The sequence below is a fragment of the Hyaena hyaena genome, unplaced genomic scaffold (assembly GCF_003009895.1).
Source record: "Hyaena hyaena isolate Hyena2069 unplaced genomic scaffold, ASM300989v1 scaffold_18, whole genome shotgun sequence".
Taxonomy (NCBI): domain Eukaryota; kingdom Metazoa; phylum Chordata; class Mammalia; order Carnivora; family Hyaenidae; genus Hyaena; species Hyaena hyaena.
Window position 1 is genome coordinate 6,314,436 of NW_024080649.1, and position 17,891 is coordinate 6,332,326.

General features: G+C 47.9%; 1 protein-coding gene and 1 long non-coding RNA gene across 2 annotated transcripts in view; one reads left to right on the forward strand and one right to left on the reverse strand.

Annotated features, from left to right (window-relative positions):
* Positions 1-17,891, reverse strand: part of CALB2 (calbindin 2) — a 28,608-nt gene that overhangs the window by 3,708 nt on the left and 7,009 nt on the right. Inside the window, exons 2-10 of the mRNA XM_039223609.1 lie at positions 13,861-13,937; positions 11,242-11,331; positions 7,840-7,920; positions 4,043-4,099; positions 3,389-3,466; positions 2,846-2,901; positions 2,568-2,607; positions 1,633-1,686; positions 982-1,053 (exon numbers count right to left, since the gene is read on the reverse strand). Of these exons, the coding sequence (XP_039079540.1) occupies positions 982-1,053; positions 1,633-1,686; positions 2,568-2,607; positions 2,846-2,901; positions 3,389-3,466; positions 4,043-4,099; positions 7,840-7,920; positions 11,242-11,331; positions 13,861-13,937 (605 nt within the window). The remainder of the gene's footprint in view (positions 1-981; positions 1,054-1,632; positions 1,687-2,567; positions 2,608-2,845; positions 2,902-3,388; positions 3,467-4,042; positions 4,100-7,839; positions 7,921-11,241; positions 11,332-13,860; positions 13,938-17,891) is intronic.
* Positions 25-13,287, forward strand: LOC120225413. The gene is made up of 3 exons (XR_005526799.1): positions 25-155; positions 11,818-11,897; positions 12,487-13,287. It is a non-coding gene; the product is annotated as an uncharacterized LOC120225413 (long non-coding RNA).

Sequence of the window (17,891 nt, forward strand, 5' to 3'; positions counted from 1 at the left end):
CAATGGAATATTACTCAGCCTTAAAAAGGAAGGAAATTCCAACATGGGTGAATCTGGAGGACATTATGCTGAGGGAAGCCGGTCATAGACAAATACCGCATGAGTCCATTTCTAGGAGGCACCAAGAGCAGTCAAATTTGAGACAAAGTGGATTGGTGAGTGCCAGCGGGTGTTGGTGAGGGGGAGGGAGGAGCCGAGAGCAGTTGTTTAATGGGGATAGTGTTTTAGTTTTGAAAGATGCAGAGAGCTCTGGGGGCGCCTGGGTGGCTCTGTCGATTAAGCGGCCAACTTTAGCTCAGGTCATGATCTCACGGCTCATGAGTTTGAGCCTCCGTCGGGCTCTGTGCTGACAGCTCAGAGCCTGGAGCCTGTTTCAGATTCTGTCTCCCTCTCTCCCTGCCCCTCCCCCACTCACACTGTGTCTCTCAAAAATAAATAAATGTTTAAAAAAGTTTTAAAAAAGATGCAGAGGGCTCTGGGCATGTGGTAGTGATGGTTGCCCAACAATGTGGATTATTTAACACTGCTGAATAGTTAATATGGTAAGCTTTGTGTTAAGTCTATTTTATTACAATTAAAAGAAACATAAACCAATCAGCCAATCATCCAACCAGAAAAACAAAACAACTCCAAAACTGGCATTGCCTAGTTATGGGTGATCAGAAGAGCAAAATGAGGGGCACCTGGGTGGATCAGTCAGTTGAGTGTCTGACTTCAGCCATGATCTCATGGTTCGTGGGTTCAAGCCCTGCATCAGGCTCTGTGCTAACAGCTAGCTCAGAGCCTGTTTCAGATTCTGTCTCCCTCTCTCTCTGACCCTTCCAAGCTCATGCTGTCTCTCTCTCAGAAATAAATTAAAAAAAAAAAAAAGAAGAGCAAAATGCACCCCACATTCCTTGCCCGCTCTCCCTCAGAAGCCTCTCTCGTGCCCCAGAGCCACTCCCCCTACCCCACCCCAGCTGTCCAGGCTCAGTTGTTTACCTTCTTGTTTTTCTCATATAGGTCCTTCAGCAGGGCGTCCAGCTCGTTCTCGTCAATGTAGCCGCTCCCGTCCTGGTGATGGGGAGCAGAGGCAGCACAGAGCTCTAGAACTCAGGCCCCGCCATCCCTGACCTGACCTCTCTTCCCCCAGCTCATCCCGGCAGCCTGCAGAGTCTAGCCTTCCCTTTACTCTGTGCCCAAGGTTTTCACACCAGGTGGTGCCAGAACACCTAACTTGCTGACTTACCAGTCAAGGCAGGAACGGGATGTTTTGGGGCAAATTTGAATTCTGGTGTTTTCATTTGCATAAAAAATATAAATGAGGTTCAAGAAGGATTTAGCTAACTCCTTGCGATGTCAGGATGAATGCAGGGGCTATTTAGTTTATCCCCCACCCTTCAGTTATGAGGAAGACTACTGGAGTCACAGGGGTGGGGGCAGCAGAGGAATTGCTGGTGGGTGGTCCGGAGGCCCTCTCACTCCCAACCACCCAGCGAAACAATTGGCTCCAGTGCACAATTATGACCTGGCACCCAGGGAGCAGTACTGAGCACCTCCTGATTCTGAAGGACAGGACCGAGCCCTTTGGCAGGGAGCTCCCTTGCTGACGGGGGCCCCTACTTTTCCATCCCACACTGTCCTCCCTCTTACCTTGTCGTAAAATGTGAAGATAGCATTGAACTCCTCAGAGGTCAGCTTCATGCCCTATAAGACACGAGGTATTAAAGACAGAAGCAAAAGCCCTGGAGAGTGTGTGCATGCGAGTGAAGGAATGTGTTTGTGTGCACGTGAGTGTGTACACGTGCATGAATGAATGCATGTGTCTGTGTGTGCATGTGTATGGGTGCACATGTGCATGAGTGAGCACGGGTCTGCTTTTGCGTGTGTATGAGTGCGCTCATGTGCATGTGTGCACAAGTGAGCTAGCTCATGTGTGTGTGTGCACGAGTATGTGCACATGCATGTGTACATGAGTGAATGAATACATGTGTCTGTGTTTGCACTTATATGTATGTGCACGCATGTGCGCACAAGTGAGTGCATGTGTCTGCATGTATATGTGTGTACAAGTGAGTGCATGTGTCTGAATATATGTGTGTACAAGTGAGTGCATGTGTCTGTGTGTGCATGTGTCTGTGTGCACATGCGTGTGTGCATGAGTGAGCGAGCGCATGTGTCTATGCACATGCGTGTTTGTGTGCATATGTGCATGAATGAGCGAGCACATGTGAGTGTGCACGTGTATGAGTGTGTGCACACATGAATATGTGTGCATGAATGAGCAAGTGCATGTGTCTGAATGTGCATGGGTATGTGTGCACGAGTGAGCAAGGATGTGTTTAAGTGTGCATGGGTATGTGTGCTTGCATGCATGTAAGCACAAGTGAATAAGCACCTGTGTGCATGTGTAGGTGTGAACCTGTATGTGTGCTTGCGTGCATGTACAAGTGAGTGAGCACATGGGTCTGAGTGTGCACGTGTATGTGTGCATGCACACATGTGGGGGTGGACAGGAGCGTGGCAGAGTGAAGCGAACAGGGATGAGGGAAGGGAGGAAGTGAAGAAACACAGAGTGGCTCTTTTACCTGAAATTTAAGCAGGAAGTTTTCCTGTACAGGCAACAGTCTGGAAGAAAGTGTTAGAGCAGAGCTTAAGACACAGGGCAGAGGTGAGAACAACTTGCACGTGGGGGGATGCGGAAGCAATGCCTATAGTTCTGGAACCGTGTCTGAGCACTTAGGAATTGGTGGCAAGTTCTACAAGGAGGTAGGTGGACACACTGAGGTCTTGATCCTCAATCTAGCTTGGTCACTCGCCCTGCTGACTGGTCAAAGTGACCATGGGGGTGAGGTCAGGCACTTACCGGGACATCTCCGAGAGGCCCAATTTGCCATCCCCGTTCAAGTCAAACATCCGTAGCTGTTCGGGATAGACAGAGGTGCCTGGGTTATTTGCTTTGACCTCTCATGTGGGACTTTGACCTGCTATCCCCTTCTACCAGGGAGGAAGGAGGATGAGTGGGGTGTGCTTATGCCTCCTCTGAGGTCACCTGGAGGTCAGGGACCAGCATGGTCTAAATTGGTCACTGCTCCTCCCTCCCCTTCTCGGGGCGAGTGCCACAGAAGCACAGGAGGCCAGCACCAAAGGCCACCTTCCCCAAGCCCATCCTCTCCTGGAGCTTAGTTTTGGAGGTTGTCATGGAAACGAAGGCTCCCAGTCTCACAGTGGCTCAGTGAGGATCTCAGAGAGAGGGTGTGTGGGGCCACGAACTAGCATCCCTTTTGTCAGTTGCACTGGAGTCCCTTCACTTGGACCTGAAGAGGCAGCCTGAAAACCCCAAATCCCGCTGGCTTGGGGGCCCAGTCCTGTGCCTCTGGAGGGGCCAGGGACACGTCTGACCACTCACTATGGTTTGGGTGTATTCTTGGAGCTTGGGTTCATCATATGGCCGGTTCGCTTTCTTCAGCAGGTCAGAAAGAAATCCCTAGAATACAAAAGATCTCTTCAGAGCTCCTGACTCATGCAGTCAGTTCTTCCCTCATTACTTGCTAGTTAACGTTGTTTTCTCAGGTCTACCATTTGTATGGTTTCCATCCTTCATAATTCCCTAATCCCTAATGCTTGTGGAATGACCAGGAAGGCCTGGAGGTGGCTCCTGGATGCAACTTCACTTCATGAGATAGGCTCATCAGAGAGTCTCAGACACAGGTCTAAACAGTGCCTGGGGATCACTAGTTCCACAGGAATGTAAGGGTAGATGTACAAGCCAGAAGGCCAGTCTGCTAGGGTTGCCCTGGAGGTGCCTGTCCTGGGCACTGACGTGCAAAGGAGTATAGTCGGGTTGAACTCCATGGCCCCGCAGCTCCATGTTACTGATTTCACAGGGCTGTCCTGACCATGTCCATCAATTCAGAGCCAGGCTTAAGTATTCCCAGGCAGAACACAAACCCATGTTCCTCACCCAACATCTACTCCTTCCCCAGGTTCCTTACACCTACCACCACTGTGGTCTCAGTCCCTTTCTCTATGCCTTCCATGCCCTCCCCAAGGCCCATCCTACCTTGAGCTCATTAGCTTCAATGTAGCCACTTCTGTCTGTGTCATACTTCCGCCAAGCCTGTAATGGGAATGCCAACCCAATTGCAAAGAGCTGTCAACATCTATAAACCTCCTTTCAGTTCCTTTTAATGGACCATGCTGGGTCCATGGACCAGTCTTTTTTTTTTTTTTACAAATAGTTTATTGTCAAATTAGTTTCCACATAACACCCAGTGCTCATCCCCACAAGTGCCCTCCTCCATGCCCATCCCTCCTCCCCCCGACATCTATCAGTCCTCAGTTTTTGTCAGCATTCAAGAGTCTCTCATGGTTTGACTCTCTCCCTTTCCCCCACCATTTCCCCCCTTCTTCTCACCCATGATCCTCCGTAAAGTTCCTCCTAATCCTCCTATACGTGCAAACATATGATATTTGTCCTTCTCTGCCTGACTTATTTCACTCAGCATAACACCCTCAAGGTCCATCCACATTGCTACACATGGCCAGATTTCATGGTTTCTCATTGCCATGTAGTATTCCGTGGTTTAGATAAACCACATCTTTTTGATCCATTCGTCCGTTGATGGACACTTAGTCTCTTTCCATGTTTTAGCTATTGTGGAGAGTGCTGCTATGAACATTGGGGTACATGTGCTCCATGGACCAGTCTTGATGTTCAAGAATATTACAGTAGGATGGGGACATGGAGATGGTCTAGCCCAGTCCCTTCCAAGTCAAAGATGAAGAAATGGGGAAAGTGTCTTGGCCAAGGTCACATAGAGAAGGAAAAAAAAAAACTGCTCGGACAAGGTCTCCTTACTCTATCTGGCTACAAGCCTGGGTCTCTTTGGATCATTTTGTAACTAGGGTTATGTTTTGTTTTGTTTTGTGAATAGGGTTATGGTTTTCTAAGGTGCTAACCAAGCAACTTCTAGCACTAGGATCTGGTGGATCCAATTTTTGCTGTGGGTATACAGCATGTCCTTTTATTGCTCTTGAAGCTTCTCATTCTTTGGGTGGGGGCTGGGGACAAGGGTAAGAACTTTCTGGAAGGGGCAGAAACAGAACTTCCTGTACTCCCATCATGGTGCACGTGGCAGCCATGTCTGCATGGGAGCAGAACTGGTCGTACAGTCTGCTTGTTTGGAGTATCCCAAGGCCACTCCCCATCTGTGTGATAAAAAAGCATTCCCTTTCCTGTTTTTAAGGAAACCATCCCTCTCCTTGTTCAATCCAGAGAACCCCACTTCCCCAAATCTTTGATCTATGTTGGTGCCTGATCATATGTCTTATATTTTCTTTCCAGAGTTCTTGCCTTGACTTTTCCTCATTTCTCCCTCAGCTCCAGACTGCACACTGGCCACCAGTGACACTCGGTTTTCTGAGAGGAAGCAATCACTAAATTATTTTGCCAAATTTTGATCTCCTGCCTCCCTTCCCTTTTCCATGTCATCTCTCCCTTTTATTGCCAGGAGTGTGAGTTTATGAATATCCTGGGATCTTTCTTCCATACCAGCAAACAAGTCTGTGTCATTCCCATGGTATAGTTGTGGCTCAAGAAATTTGGTAGAATTCTTTTCATCCTGATTTCTTAAAAAGTTATGAGACACGAGCAAATCCCAACAGAAGGGCAGACTTATATCAGAGACAACTTGGATAGATGGTATCTAATAGGGGAGTGTCTTTTCTCTGAAGAAAAAAATTCTTTGGTACCATCAAAATATTCTTACTCATGCCTAGAAAAGTACTAAGAAATATGTGCAGGTTTACAAATATGACTATACCAGCCACCTGCAGGTACTTAGTACATTAGAATTTAGTTCATCTGAGTCTTGACTGGAAAAAAAGGCAGACTCCCCCCAAGTTGCCTAAAAGGAGGGTAACCTGAAGGGACCCCAGTCCTCACTCAGAACAAAGCATCACTTTGCTTTTCGCTTTTTTGGAAGAGATCATCCCACTGGGTCTGACCTCCCTCCCTCTCTGGATCCACCCCCACCCCCATGTTCTCTGCTCACTCCTCTCCCCACCAGCATTTTGTGCTGGTCCATCAGTGGGTCATTCCCTTCCCATTCAAGGAAAAGAGTTCAAGAGACCCGGGCTTTGTAAAATCTCAAAGAAATCCTGAGGCGTCACTAAAATTAGAAATTACAATGTTGTGCTTAGCAGTGGGACAGAGCTATCTGACAGCACAAGCCTTTCAGGGCAGCAGAGGGACCAATTCATGTTTCCAGCTGATAAAAATGGAGCAAATGAACAACGCCAGGGGGGTGGTACTGTGGGATGGTGGGGTCCCAGGAAACTTGGTAGGGGTGTTGGCTCAGCAGTTATACTGTGGATTAAAGGATAAAGACAGTTAAGAATATGGAATCATGTCAGCTACACAGAGAGAAGCCATTAATGGTTTTGACACACAGAGACAGAAAGATATTTTTTGCTTCTCTGTAAGCATTTAAGCAAGCTGTCGTCATCCCCATTTTCCAGATCAGAAGTAGAATAGAGGCCAATCTTTGGCTGCCTCCCTATCAGAGAAGGAGCCATCAGGCATAATGCTCCCTTTCCTACAGACAGAAAAATGGACACCCACAAAAGCAGCATTCTTACAAGTATATGCAGACTCCTCACCCTCCCTCTCATAGGCAAGAGAAGGACTAAGAACAAAATCCAGAATGTCAATTACTAGCTTATGGAATCTTGCCATCTTGAAAAAAAAAAAACTTGAGAAAATCCTTTAAAACACCATAAAATGAAATTCATATCAGATGCTTAGGCAAGGTGCCACTTACAAAATGACTTTTCTGCCCTGAGAATCAGTTATTTCTAACCAACTTTCTATCCATGTGGGGAACTCAATGCCATGTGAGGTTCTGGGCAGTAAGTCACGGAGAAGGGATTACCGGTGTCTGGAAAGGGATTTAACACGAGGATGGCAACTTGAGTCAAGTTTAAGGCCAGTCATTACCATAGCAGGCAGTGTGTGTGGGGTATGGGTTGAGTGTCACTGTGAGGGACACATACATTGAATGGCCAGGGGTGCAGAGTCCCAGAAAAAGAGCAAGAAATATTGATAGTTTGCTGGTATCAGGATTAGTAATTCATCTGGTTGAACCATATGAAATTTTGAATTTTTGTAAATCAAAAATGGTCAAATAGCAACAATTTCACATGGTTCAATCTATTGGTTGACTATTACTCAAAAGACAGGAGTATGGATATTCTATTTCACATGAAGATTTCAAAGAATTTCTGTTGCAAAGACATTTTAAAGGGGGGTAGTGAAGCACAGACTACAGTAAAAAAAAATCAGGACTGGAAGATACCGCAAGCTGGAATTCTCCTTGGGTTTTCCCAGCTTTATGATGGCACATAAGTCCATGCTCCCCATGCATGCTCCTTGGAAGCTCGAGGGACTTCAAGGGACACTAATGTTACTGAGAACAAAGTATGTGAGATCTTGAAGCCGAAAAATGACCAATTCCTGAAGGGGAGATAAGCGTGTACATGGCATTTCCCAAAGGTACTTGACCCACACTTAATTCTCCATATTCTCCACACTTTGACTTGCACGTATCATTTGGGGATTTGGTTAAAATGTAGTTTCTAATTCAGTGGGTCGGGGACTCTGCACTGCTCACAAGCACCCAGGGGGTAGTGATGCTTATTGATGCTGCTGGTCCATGGACCCTACTTGGTGAATAGTGGAGATCTAAGGGCTTTCCTATCCCCCAAGGGACCATTTCCTGGCATCTGGTTGGCCTGGCTTTGAACATGGGAGAAAGGCAGACCCCGGCGTGCAGGGGGAAGGCAGCAGCTTAGCCTCACCTCCATAAACTCGGTGCTGGAACCCACGTGCTGCCTGAAGCACAGAAGGAAGTTCTCCTCCGTTGGCAGGATCTGTGCCAGCTGTGGGGGCCAGAGAACAACAGAGACATTACAGAGGGCTCTGCTGGGGGAGTGGGGAGTGGGGAGACATTCTTGTGGGGAGGATGGTTAAATGGCCAGTAGCAAGGCGGCGTGGGAGCTGCATTTTGCTTTCTTCCTGAGGTTAGTCCTTCAAAAGGGAAGAAAGATGTTCTGAGAAGTGCATCTGGGTCACCCCAGATCTTAGAGGATGAGCAGCTTTAGGGATAGTAAAGTGGTGCCACTTTACAATGTAAGTATCCAGTCTGAAAAGAATACTTACTATCTTTTCATTCATTCCGTCTATATAAAATTCTAAAAAATGCAAACTAATCCTTGCTTAGTGGTTGCCTGGAATAGGATGACCTGCACCAGGTGGAGGAACATTTTGACTGTGATAGAAATGCTGTATCTTGATCGTGGTGGTAATTACATGGTTGTACACAACTGCCTAAACTCATGGAACTCTACACTTCAAATCGATGCAGTTTATTGTATGTAAATTATACTAAAAACGCAGATACCCTTGTTCAGCAAACACTGCTGGCCGCCCCCCACTTACCTCACTCTGGCCCCGGGTCACAGGCAAATTCTGATTGGGCTGAGTCAGCTATATGTGCTCTTGTTTCTCTTGCCAATGGTTGGCTTATGGGTATCTAGTGATTGGCGTGTGATGGTTCTGGCCAATGAAATGTGAGGGAGGTCTGCTATGGGTACTTCTGGGGAAGGTTTCCCTGTCTCTATGAGTGACATAATGATCTGGATCCTTTGTGATGGTTTGTGGATGTGATGCCTCGAACTGCTGCAGCCATCTTGTTACCAGCCTGAGGATGAAGCTGTTTTGGAGGCAGAGAACAGAGTCAAGAGGGGCAGAGAGACATCTGGGTGGCGCAGTTGGTTAAGCATCCAACACGATATCATCTCAGGTCATGATCTCACAGTTCGTGAGTTCAAGCCCTGCATCAGGCTCTGTGCTGCTGGTGTAGAGCCTGCTTGAGATTCTGTCTCTCCTTCTTGCTGCCCCTCCCCAACTTTCTCTCTCTTTCTCTCAAAATAAATAAACTTAAAATATTTTAAAAAAATAAGTAAAACCTGCAGACAGGCTAGTTGTTTAAAAAAAAAAAAAACTGCAGAGAAGCAGGGCTGGGGACGTGGACTCCTTCATCTGGAGCCAAGCCTTCCCATGGATTTTCTCATTAGGAGCCTCTCATAGTTTAAGCCAGGAGTCTGTAAACAATGGCCCATGAGCCAAATCTGGCCCAACTCTTGTTTCTGTAAATGAACTTATACTAGAACATGGCCACGCCCATGCATTTACATATTGTCTATGGCTGCTTTTGTGCTACAGTGGCTGAGTTGAAACACTTGTAACAGAGATTGTATGGCCCACAAACCCTAAAACATTTACCATAATCTAGATCTTTTTTTTAACTTTTTTTTTTAATGTTTTATTTATTTCTAGGAGAGAGAGAGACAGCATGAGCAGGGGAGGGTCAGAGAGAGGGAGTCACAGACTGAAACAGGCTCCAGGCTCTGAGCTGGCAGTCAGCACAGAGCCCGATGCGGGGCTCAAACCCACGAACCGCGAGATCATGACCTAAGCGAAAGTCGGACGCTCAACAAACTAAGCCACCCAGGTGCCCCTACCATAAGCTAGATCTTAACAGAAAAAACTCTGGTGACCCCTGGTTTAAACCCATTTGAGTCCAGATGTTCTGAGACTTGCAGCTTTAGGAATCTGTGCCCTTGGTATGTTTCTCAGATCCCCTTTAAGCTAGGCTGGTGGGCCGTCCCTCATGTTGTGAAGGATGACTGCTAATGGCTCATAGCTACTCCTGGCAGAAGAGCTGCCCTCTACCAAACCACCGCTGGCCCCTCCCCACACCCCCCCCCCCAACCAGAAGGGAGCTGCCTGTACCAACGACCAACTGAAATGGGGGTACAGAGGGCCACCCCATGCTTTGCCTCAAGGTGAGACCAACTGTGTGGCACAGTCCACACTCCAGAGCTCCCTGTGAGATCAGGCCAAGACCAGGATCCAGCTGAGACCACATCCTTCCTAAGCTCCTTCCTCTGCCCTGTTCTGCTGTGCTCTTCCCTTCTTTTGAGAGAGCTCTCTCAATACATCCCATGTGCTTGAATCTCTGTCTCAGTCTCCACTTCCTGGGCACTGACCTAAGGCAGCTTCCCAAATGGTCCACGCTGGGAGGAGCTATGCCCTGGTTCATGTGCTGCTATCATTATTCTTGATGACCTCTAGAACACAAGTCACCACCTGATTACCACAGGTGTTTGGTTAGGTGCACACACACATGCATATTTGTATGTGTATGTGCATGTGGGTGCATACATATAAATTGTTTAATTAAACAAGGAAGCCATTAAACAGAGGTGGCTTTAATGCCTCAGTGGCCTATGTGAGCAATCCAAAGCTGAAACAAGCAGTCAAAACAGCCGACTCAGCTTTCCCAAATAGTGCAACCACTTAAGCTATAGCCAATCAAATAAATTCCTTGCTTTGCTCCCACTTCTCTATAAAAGTATTTCCCCTAGCTACTGTTGGTAGAGTGTTCCTAACCATTTCTGCCTCAGTCGAATCAATTTTTGCTCAAATAAACTCTTTTTTTAATTAAAAAAATTAAAAAAATTTTTAAATGTTTATTTTTAAGAGAGAGAGAGAGACGGAGTGTGGGCAGGGGAGGAGCAGAGAGAGGAGACACAGAATCCAAAGCAGGCTCCAGGCTCTGAGCTATCAGCACAGAGCCCAGCGTGGGGCTTGAACCCACAAACCATGAGATTCATGACCTGAGCCAAAGTTGCACGCTTAACCGACTGAGCCATCCAGGTGCCCCATTCTTTAAATTTTTAATATGCTTCAGTTTATATTTTAACAATATGTATATATCTATGCATGTATAAATGTATGTGTGTATACATAAACATATGTTATACATGCTATATATGCAAATTATGTTTCAATAATTAATTAAAAATTTTGCCTTTGGATACCTTTGGGTGGGGCATGAACTCTCTTGTTCTCCAGTCATCTCTCTCTTTTCTCTCTTTAGCTGGGCTCATCACATATTTCCAATAGCTCTGGGGACCTTGAGAGCATTTAAGGTCTCCATCCCTGTCTTAAACCAGTGTTTGTTGTTTCTTTCCTTGTGAGACACAGAAAAAGTCTCACCTGTTCTCTTTGGTCGGTGCTGGAGGTGGGGTGGGGGCTCCCAGACCACCACCTCCCTGGGAAGTCTAGAAGGATGCTTGCCCAAGGCCCCCGATGGTCCCTCCCACACAGCTATTAGCCTGGACAGTAGGACTCACCTCTGACATCTCGATCTTCCCATCCGAGTTCTTATCGTACTTCTGCATGAACTCCTTCATCTTCTCCCCAAAGTTGTCACTCTTTGACATCTGGGGAAAGACAAATAGGGCTGAATGTGCTGCTGGGCACAATCATCAGATCTCTCACCTGCTGGGCGTGGCACCGTTGCAAATCATTTTGCACCCCAACTACACAGGCACAGAAGCAGGCTGGGCCAGCGCCCTGAGTGGTCAGGACTGCACTCTTCTCCTTGCCAAGGTCCCTCCAAATCCATGTAGTCTCTTAGTCGAGGTTCAGTCACATGATGTTCAAAGAGGAACAGGACATATGCCCCTGTACCATGTAATTTGTGTAATTAAACATGCCCCTCCCTCTGCCTTTGAGGTGGGATTAAACCACAGCTCTAGTAGAAGGGTGAGGACTTATTCCCATCCCTCAGGTGTGAGGACTAAGCCCCCAACATTTTACCAAGACAGCTTCTAATATAACTCAACTTATTCTAGCCCCCCCCCCCCCCCAAGTAGGTATTAAGCACTGCACCAGAGCAAGGTGAATTGCACATTTTTTCCTTTCAGATCTAATGGCAATCCACGATATTTTTCACTCGGATTGTATCCCAGGAGGAATGTGAGGAAAAAGTCTTCAGATAGCCAAGGTAATTTAAATCATCCGTTAGATTATTGTGACCATTACAAAGGCAGAGAACTTCAAAAGCTTCTTTACCCCATTGTTGCCTATCTTAAATCTAAGGCTCTTTGAAATTCTCAAATCTTACCCTGGTTTGGGTGCTGAGGAATTAATTCTATGCATTAACAAGTTCATCCTCATCCCTAGCCAGTGGTGAATCTGCCTGGGCAGCTGATGCCTCTTCTTGGCCTCTCTGATGACTCTGGGTGGGCTCTGTGCTTCCTTGAACTGGGCACAGGAGAATTCTACTAATTCTTCAGTTTAGAGTCTTTTCTCTATCCCTTCAATTGCTTTCTACCTTTGGAACTGGTTTCAATTTACCACTATTTATTCAGCAATATGTTTTGCTTTACAAGTGTGCACGGAATGATCCTAGGCCCTTAGTGTAGATGTGGTCATCCAATTTAGTTTTAACAACAGCCTCGGTGAGGTGGGAGGCCTGTGCATTTCACACACAAATGGAGGCTAAGGTGAAGTGACCCGAGGTCATCAGCTGGTATAGCTAGAATTGGAACTTGTGACTCCTGCTTCTAAAGCCAATCTTACTTCTACCACAGAACAGCTGCTCTGAATGCCAGTCCTGGATGGTGTCAGTTGAGACTGTTGTTGACAGACTTGAGAATCACCCCTGATGGCTTCTGAGGAAGGGAATGACTAAGATTTCAGACTAGAAGCACTTCATAAAAACACATTCCTCTGCCTACTCCATGATCCAAGAATCTGTTTTGAAGCCTGTGTTTTCTGTGATCAGGCTTCATTATCCTAGTAATGACGGGGTGATGGGGGAACAGTTGATAAACAAACCCATGAATCACCTCCATCGCCTAAGCCCAGCGCCTGGACCTCCTCCTGACTGGGCGCTCTGCTGAGTTCTGGACCAGGAGCTCTTCACTGGGTTTGTGACTCATCTCCCAAACTGCACCATGAAGACTTGCTAATAAGCAGAGGATTGGCCAACAGACACGCAGCAGGGGAAAGTAGAGACCCTCAAAGGACTAGCGGGAGCTGGAGGTAGGGAATGGATCTGATTATGTATATTTGAGAACCAGACATGGGAATCACAGCAGAACAGCTCCAATTACCTTAGCTTTTCAGTATTTCAGATGGTCCTCCAAAGGCCTTAGTGAATTTAATAGTGCCAGCCTGGTACTATGGGAAATAATGACCCTGCCATTAAGGGGTGGGGACGTGATTTGGAGTCGCTTCAGGCAGGCTGAGAAAGGCAGTCTGACACCTCCATGAACGAGGCTGGTCAGTACTATCTGGTTCAGATACTGGTTTGAAGCAATCCTCTTCAAGGTTCTTGCTGAGGATTCCAGACTCTGTTGGTCTAGAACAGTGGTTCTTTAGTGGGGATTATTCTGCATTTGGGATGTCTGAAGACATTTTTGATTGTCACAGCTTGGAGGCGATGCTACTGGCATCTCATAGGGAAAGTCGGTAATACTTCTAAATCTCCTACAATGCACAGGCCAGCCCCACCATCCCCAAGACAAAGAATTACCTAGCCTTGTCACTAGTACTGAGGCTGAGAAACTCTGGTCTAGAATAAAGGCACTTGAAACCCCTGAGGCATCCAATCTTGAGTCACGACCCCTCTGAGAATCTTAGGCTCTGGATTATTCCTTGGGGGGAAAAAGTTTTTATATACACATATACAAAGCTTTGCTTTGTTTTTGAGGGGGGTTCATTAACCCCTGGCATCCATTCATGAACACCCCTCAATCCCAGACACCCAAAGATATTGAAGCAAGTTTCTCTTTTTAAGGGATGATTCCAGTTAAAAAAAAAATTCTTACAAATAAAAGAAACATTTGGAAGGTCAAGAGCAGATGTCAGGCTGGCTTATGCATAACTTGGGACAGACAATGCTGAAAGCCATGGACAGGACGATAGAAAAATCAAACAATGGGGCAGAGTACTGGTCTTACCATTCCAGAGCCTTTTCTTGCCTTCTCCAGCTCTTGGAAAAAGTTTTCTAGCTCTTTACCTTCAATGTACCCATTTCCTGTGAAGAAAGCAAAGGACAAAGAGCAATTGACCTCAGAGCTAAATAGTGAGGCTGATGAGGGTGGGGGTGATGGGGAAGTCAGGGGCTTCATGGAGAACTTCTCCCTGGTCGACAAGCAGGTGTCTGGGTTAGCCTTGGACTGTGCAGTGTTAGGGACGTGGTGCCTGCTCTCAGGGTGTTTGCAACTCGTACAGCTGCAAGATTAATAGCCGAGTGTCTTTGGGGGCATACGTTCAGTAGTGAGAGAACACCGGGAGGGACCAGCATCTGGGCCATGCCGGTAGAAGGGAGCAGAGCTGGGACTGTCCGTAACTGGCTGGGCAAGCAGCAGGAGCTAGAATCCAACAGGGGACAATGGGTCATCAGCCTCTGGCTTTGTCAGCAGGGGGTAGGCCCCCGGTCACAAGGGTGAGTAAGGTCTGAGGCAGAATTTGGGTCTCTGGAGTAGGAGGGGGTACTGAAGAGTGTTCCCACAATGGGCGCCTGGGTGGCTCAATTGGTTAAGCATCTGAGTTCAGCTCAGGTCATGCATGATCTCGTGGTTTGTGAATTCAAGTCCTGCTTCCGGGTGAGCTGGAGCCCCGCTTTGGGTGAAACACAAGTCCTGCTTTGGGTGAGCCCTGCTTCTTTCTCTCCCTCTGTCTCTGTCTCTCTCTGCCCTTTGTGGGATTCTCTCTCTCTCTCTCCACTCCTTATTCACTTGCACCCTCCCCCCCTCAACAAAAGTGTCCGCCCTTTCCCCACAAATCCATGTCTAGTTAAGATGAGGTCATACTAGATTAGGGTAGGCCCTAATCCAGTGACTGGTGTCCTTATAAGGAGGCCACGTGAAGACACAGAGACACACAGGGAAGAAGACTACGTAAAGACAGAGACAAAGACTGGAGTGATGTATCTCCAGGCTAAGGAATGCCATGGATTGCTGGCGACCACCAGGAGCTAGGAGACAGACACAGAGGGACTGTCCCTTAGAGCCTCCGGAAGGAAGCGATCCTGCCAACACCTTAATTTTGGACTCCCAGCCTCTGGAAATGTAAGAGAAAAAAATTTCTGTTGTTTTAAGCCACCCAGTTTGTGGTACTTTGTTAGAGCAGCTTCAGGAAACTAACACAGAGAGGAAAAGTGGGAAGAAAAAGGCAGGGCATCTGTCCTTTGATCAGGGGGCACCTGAGAGAGTCAGGCACAGGGATTACGTGCAGGGGAGACGACCAGGGCAAGGCAAGGAGCAGAGGCCATGAGGTCTGTGACTGCAGACTGTATTCCCTTCTTTCCCACACCATAGAGTGGCCATCGTTCTTGGGAGAGTTGGAAGCTCGTGAGCGTGTGTCTCATGGCCTGTGAGGCCAGCTGGAGAGGGGGAGCAAGGGAAGGTTTGCTTGCTTTCTAGGCAAGAAGGCAGCCTAGTTGATGAGAACCCTGAGTTGAAGGAACAAGCAATTTTTCTCTTCCTTGGTACTCCTTGCAAATGGTCTGGCTATTCTCCCATTTCTGTGGCAGAAAGCTGAGGTCAGTTCTGGGCCCAGGCACAGGTTCCAGAAGCCCAGGGCTGGGTTGGAGTGGGTGGGCTCAGAGCCGGCACTGTGAGCACATGTTGGGGTTCAAAGAGACAGAGGTCCCGGAGGTGGGCCTCGAGGTGGGGGTGGGATGGATGCGTGAAGGAGGGAGTGTGAGTCTGTTTCGTGAGTGTGTTAGGAGGAGGCTGACACGGACGTGGGGGGTCAGCCCCAGGTGCAGGAGGAGGGGTTTGAAGGAGCAGCTGCCACCCAGCTCTGAACAGCGCCCTTCACCACCACCGCTGCCGGCTCTACATGGTGGGAGCCTCGAACTGGTGTCAGGTCTCTGCTAGCTCCTGCACCTGCTGAGGAGGGGTGGAGGTGGGGGCTTACCCGCACTTCCTGTGGAGGCACCCACACCCCGTTCTCCTCCCGCCTCTATCACTCACTGCTTCACTCGGGGATGTTGCCTCTCCGAATCTCAGTTTCCTCACCTATAAAATGGGAATAATGAGGGTGAAGACTCATGGGATAATAACACACAGAACGTGGTGGCCCACAATGAGCCTCCAAGATGTCAGTGGTCGTTACCAGCATGGCTGGTGTTTCTGCCGGCTGCCCAGGCTGGGGAACACCTTGGCCTTGGGCTGCTTCCTTTCGGCTAGTAAAGTTTGGGATGCAGAGGGAGGCCAAAGAAGTTGAGATCAGCACTGAGCCATGTCCCATTGAGCAATCTGAATGGGAAGAAGAAAAGCAGAAAGGTGCAGGGCGCCTGGGTGGCTCAGTTGGTTAAGCGTCCGACTTCGGTTCAGGTCATGATCTCACGGTTTGTGGGTTTGAGCCCCACATTGGGCTCTGTGCTGACAGCTGAGAGCCTGGAGCCTGCTTCAGATTCTGTGTCTCCCTCTCTCTCTGACCCTCCCCTGCCCATGCTGCCTTTCTCTCTCTCTCTCAGAAATAAATAAAACATTAAAAAAAATTGTTTTAATAAAAAAAGCAGAAAGGTGCAGACTTGTGAGGTTTCTCTGAAATTTACAAAGAATACGTGTATCTGCATTTATTCTTGTTCTAGAAAAGTTTTAACGTAATTTAACAACCTTAAGAACCGGACAATCAGCCTGCACCTTGCTCAGCAAGACAGCATGGACACTTGTGAATGTCAGTAATTCCTCACAGATACAACACTTTTAATTGTTCAAAGCACATTTGCTTCTTTCTTTGCTTCAGCAGATCATTTGAAGCCTTACTATGTGTAAGGCCCTGTGTAGGTTACCATGGGGGGACATGGTGATGTACAAGATCTAGTTCGGTCTTCCAAGCTGTCACAACGCTTTCAGACACACAGGATCACAACAGGGCAGAACAGAATCCTCTTCTTGTGACAAAGAAACTTGAGGCACAGAGAAGGTAAGCAATCTGTTCAGGAACACACAGCAAAGCAGGACCAGAACTAGAGTATCCTAATTCCTGATTTCAGTTTCATTCATTCATTCATTCATTCATTCATTCATTCATTCAACAATTATTGAGCATCCACTTTGTGCCTGCCATATGCTAGGCACCAGGGGTGGAAATGTGAGGTAGACAAGGTCTGCCATGATGGGGCTCATGTTCTAAATGGGTGGGGATGAGGCGGGGGCAGACAGACAGCAAAGAGAAGGAATGATGAGGTAACAGAACAGAGGTGGACCTGCCGGGATTGCTGGGTGGGCGGGGAAGCCTCCCTGAGAAGCCCCCGCTACTGGGCAGGGAGGACAAAGGGAGGCGTAAAATCGGACATAGGGAGAGGAGCCAGGATAGTGCCATGGTAGAAAGCAGTCCCCTCCCTGGGTCCGCCTTGCACAGCATGGGCAGCAGGATGCTCCCAGAGGCTGGCAAGCCCCTCTCACCTTCTGGAAATCCCATCCTTGCTTCCTCTCTGTGCCCCCAGCAAAGGGACAAAAGGTGCTTCAATTCAACAAACATATATTGTCTGAAGTAAACAACAATTCAGCTTTGTGCCCGGTGCTCAGGGAGCTGTAGACAGTTCTAGACGTGGGCTTGTTCCCTGGGAGCATTTAATGGTCCAGTGGGGCGAGGTAGCCAAACAAGAATTGCCAGGATCTACCAGCTGAAGGTGGAGGGAGAGGAGCAGAGGTGGGACAGGGAGGCAGGGGCTGTGGGGCCCAAAAGGGGCATCCCCCATTCCTGGGGGGAAAGGCCTTCGCTACTTGGTCCCCCTCAGAGCCACCTCCGTCCATCACCGAGGCAGCAGGTACTGTCCATCTGTAGTGGAGGATGGGCTGGCCGACATCCTTCCAGGGAGAACTTTAGCACTAGACAAATGAATTGCTTTATCTATGACCCTCTTATCAGGGCGTGGGGTGACCGGCCTCCACACAAGCAAATCTCGTGTGGATAGGAATTGATAAGAATGCGGTTACCATAGCAACTGCTACTCCTCACCTTCCTATCAAAC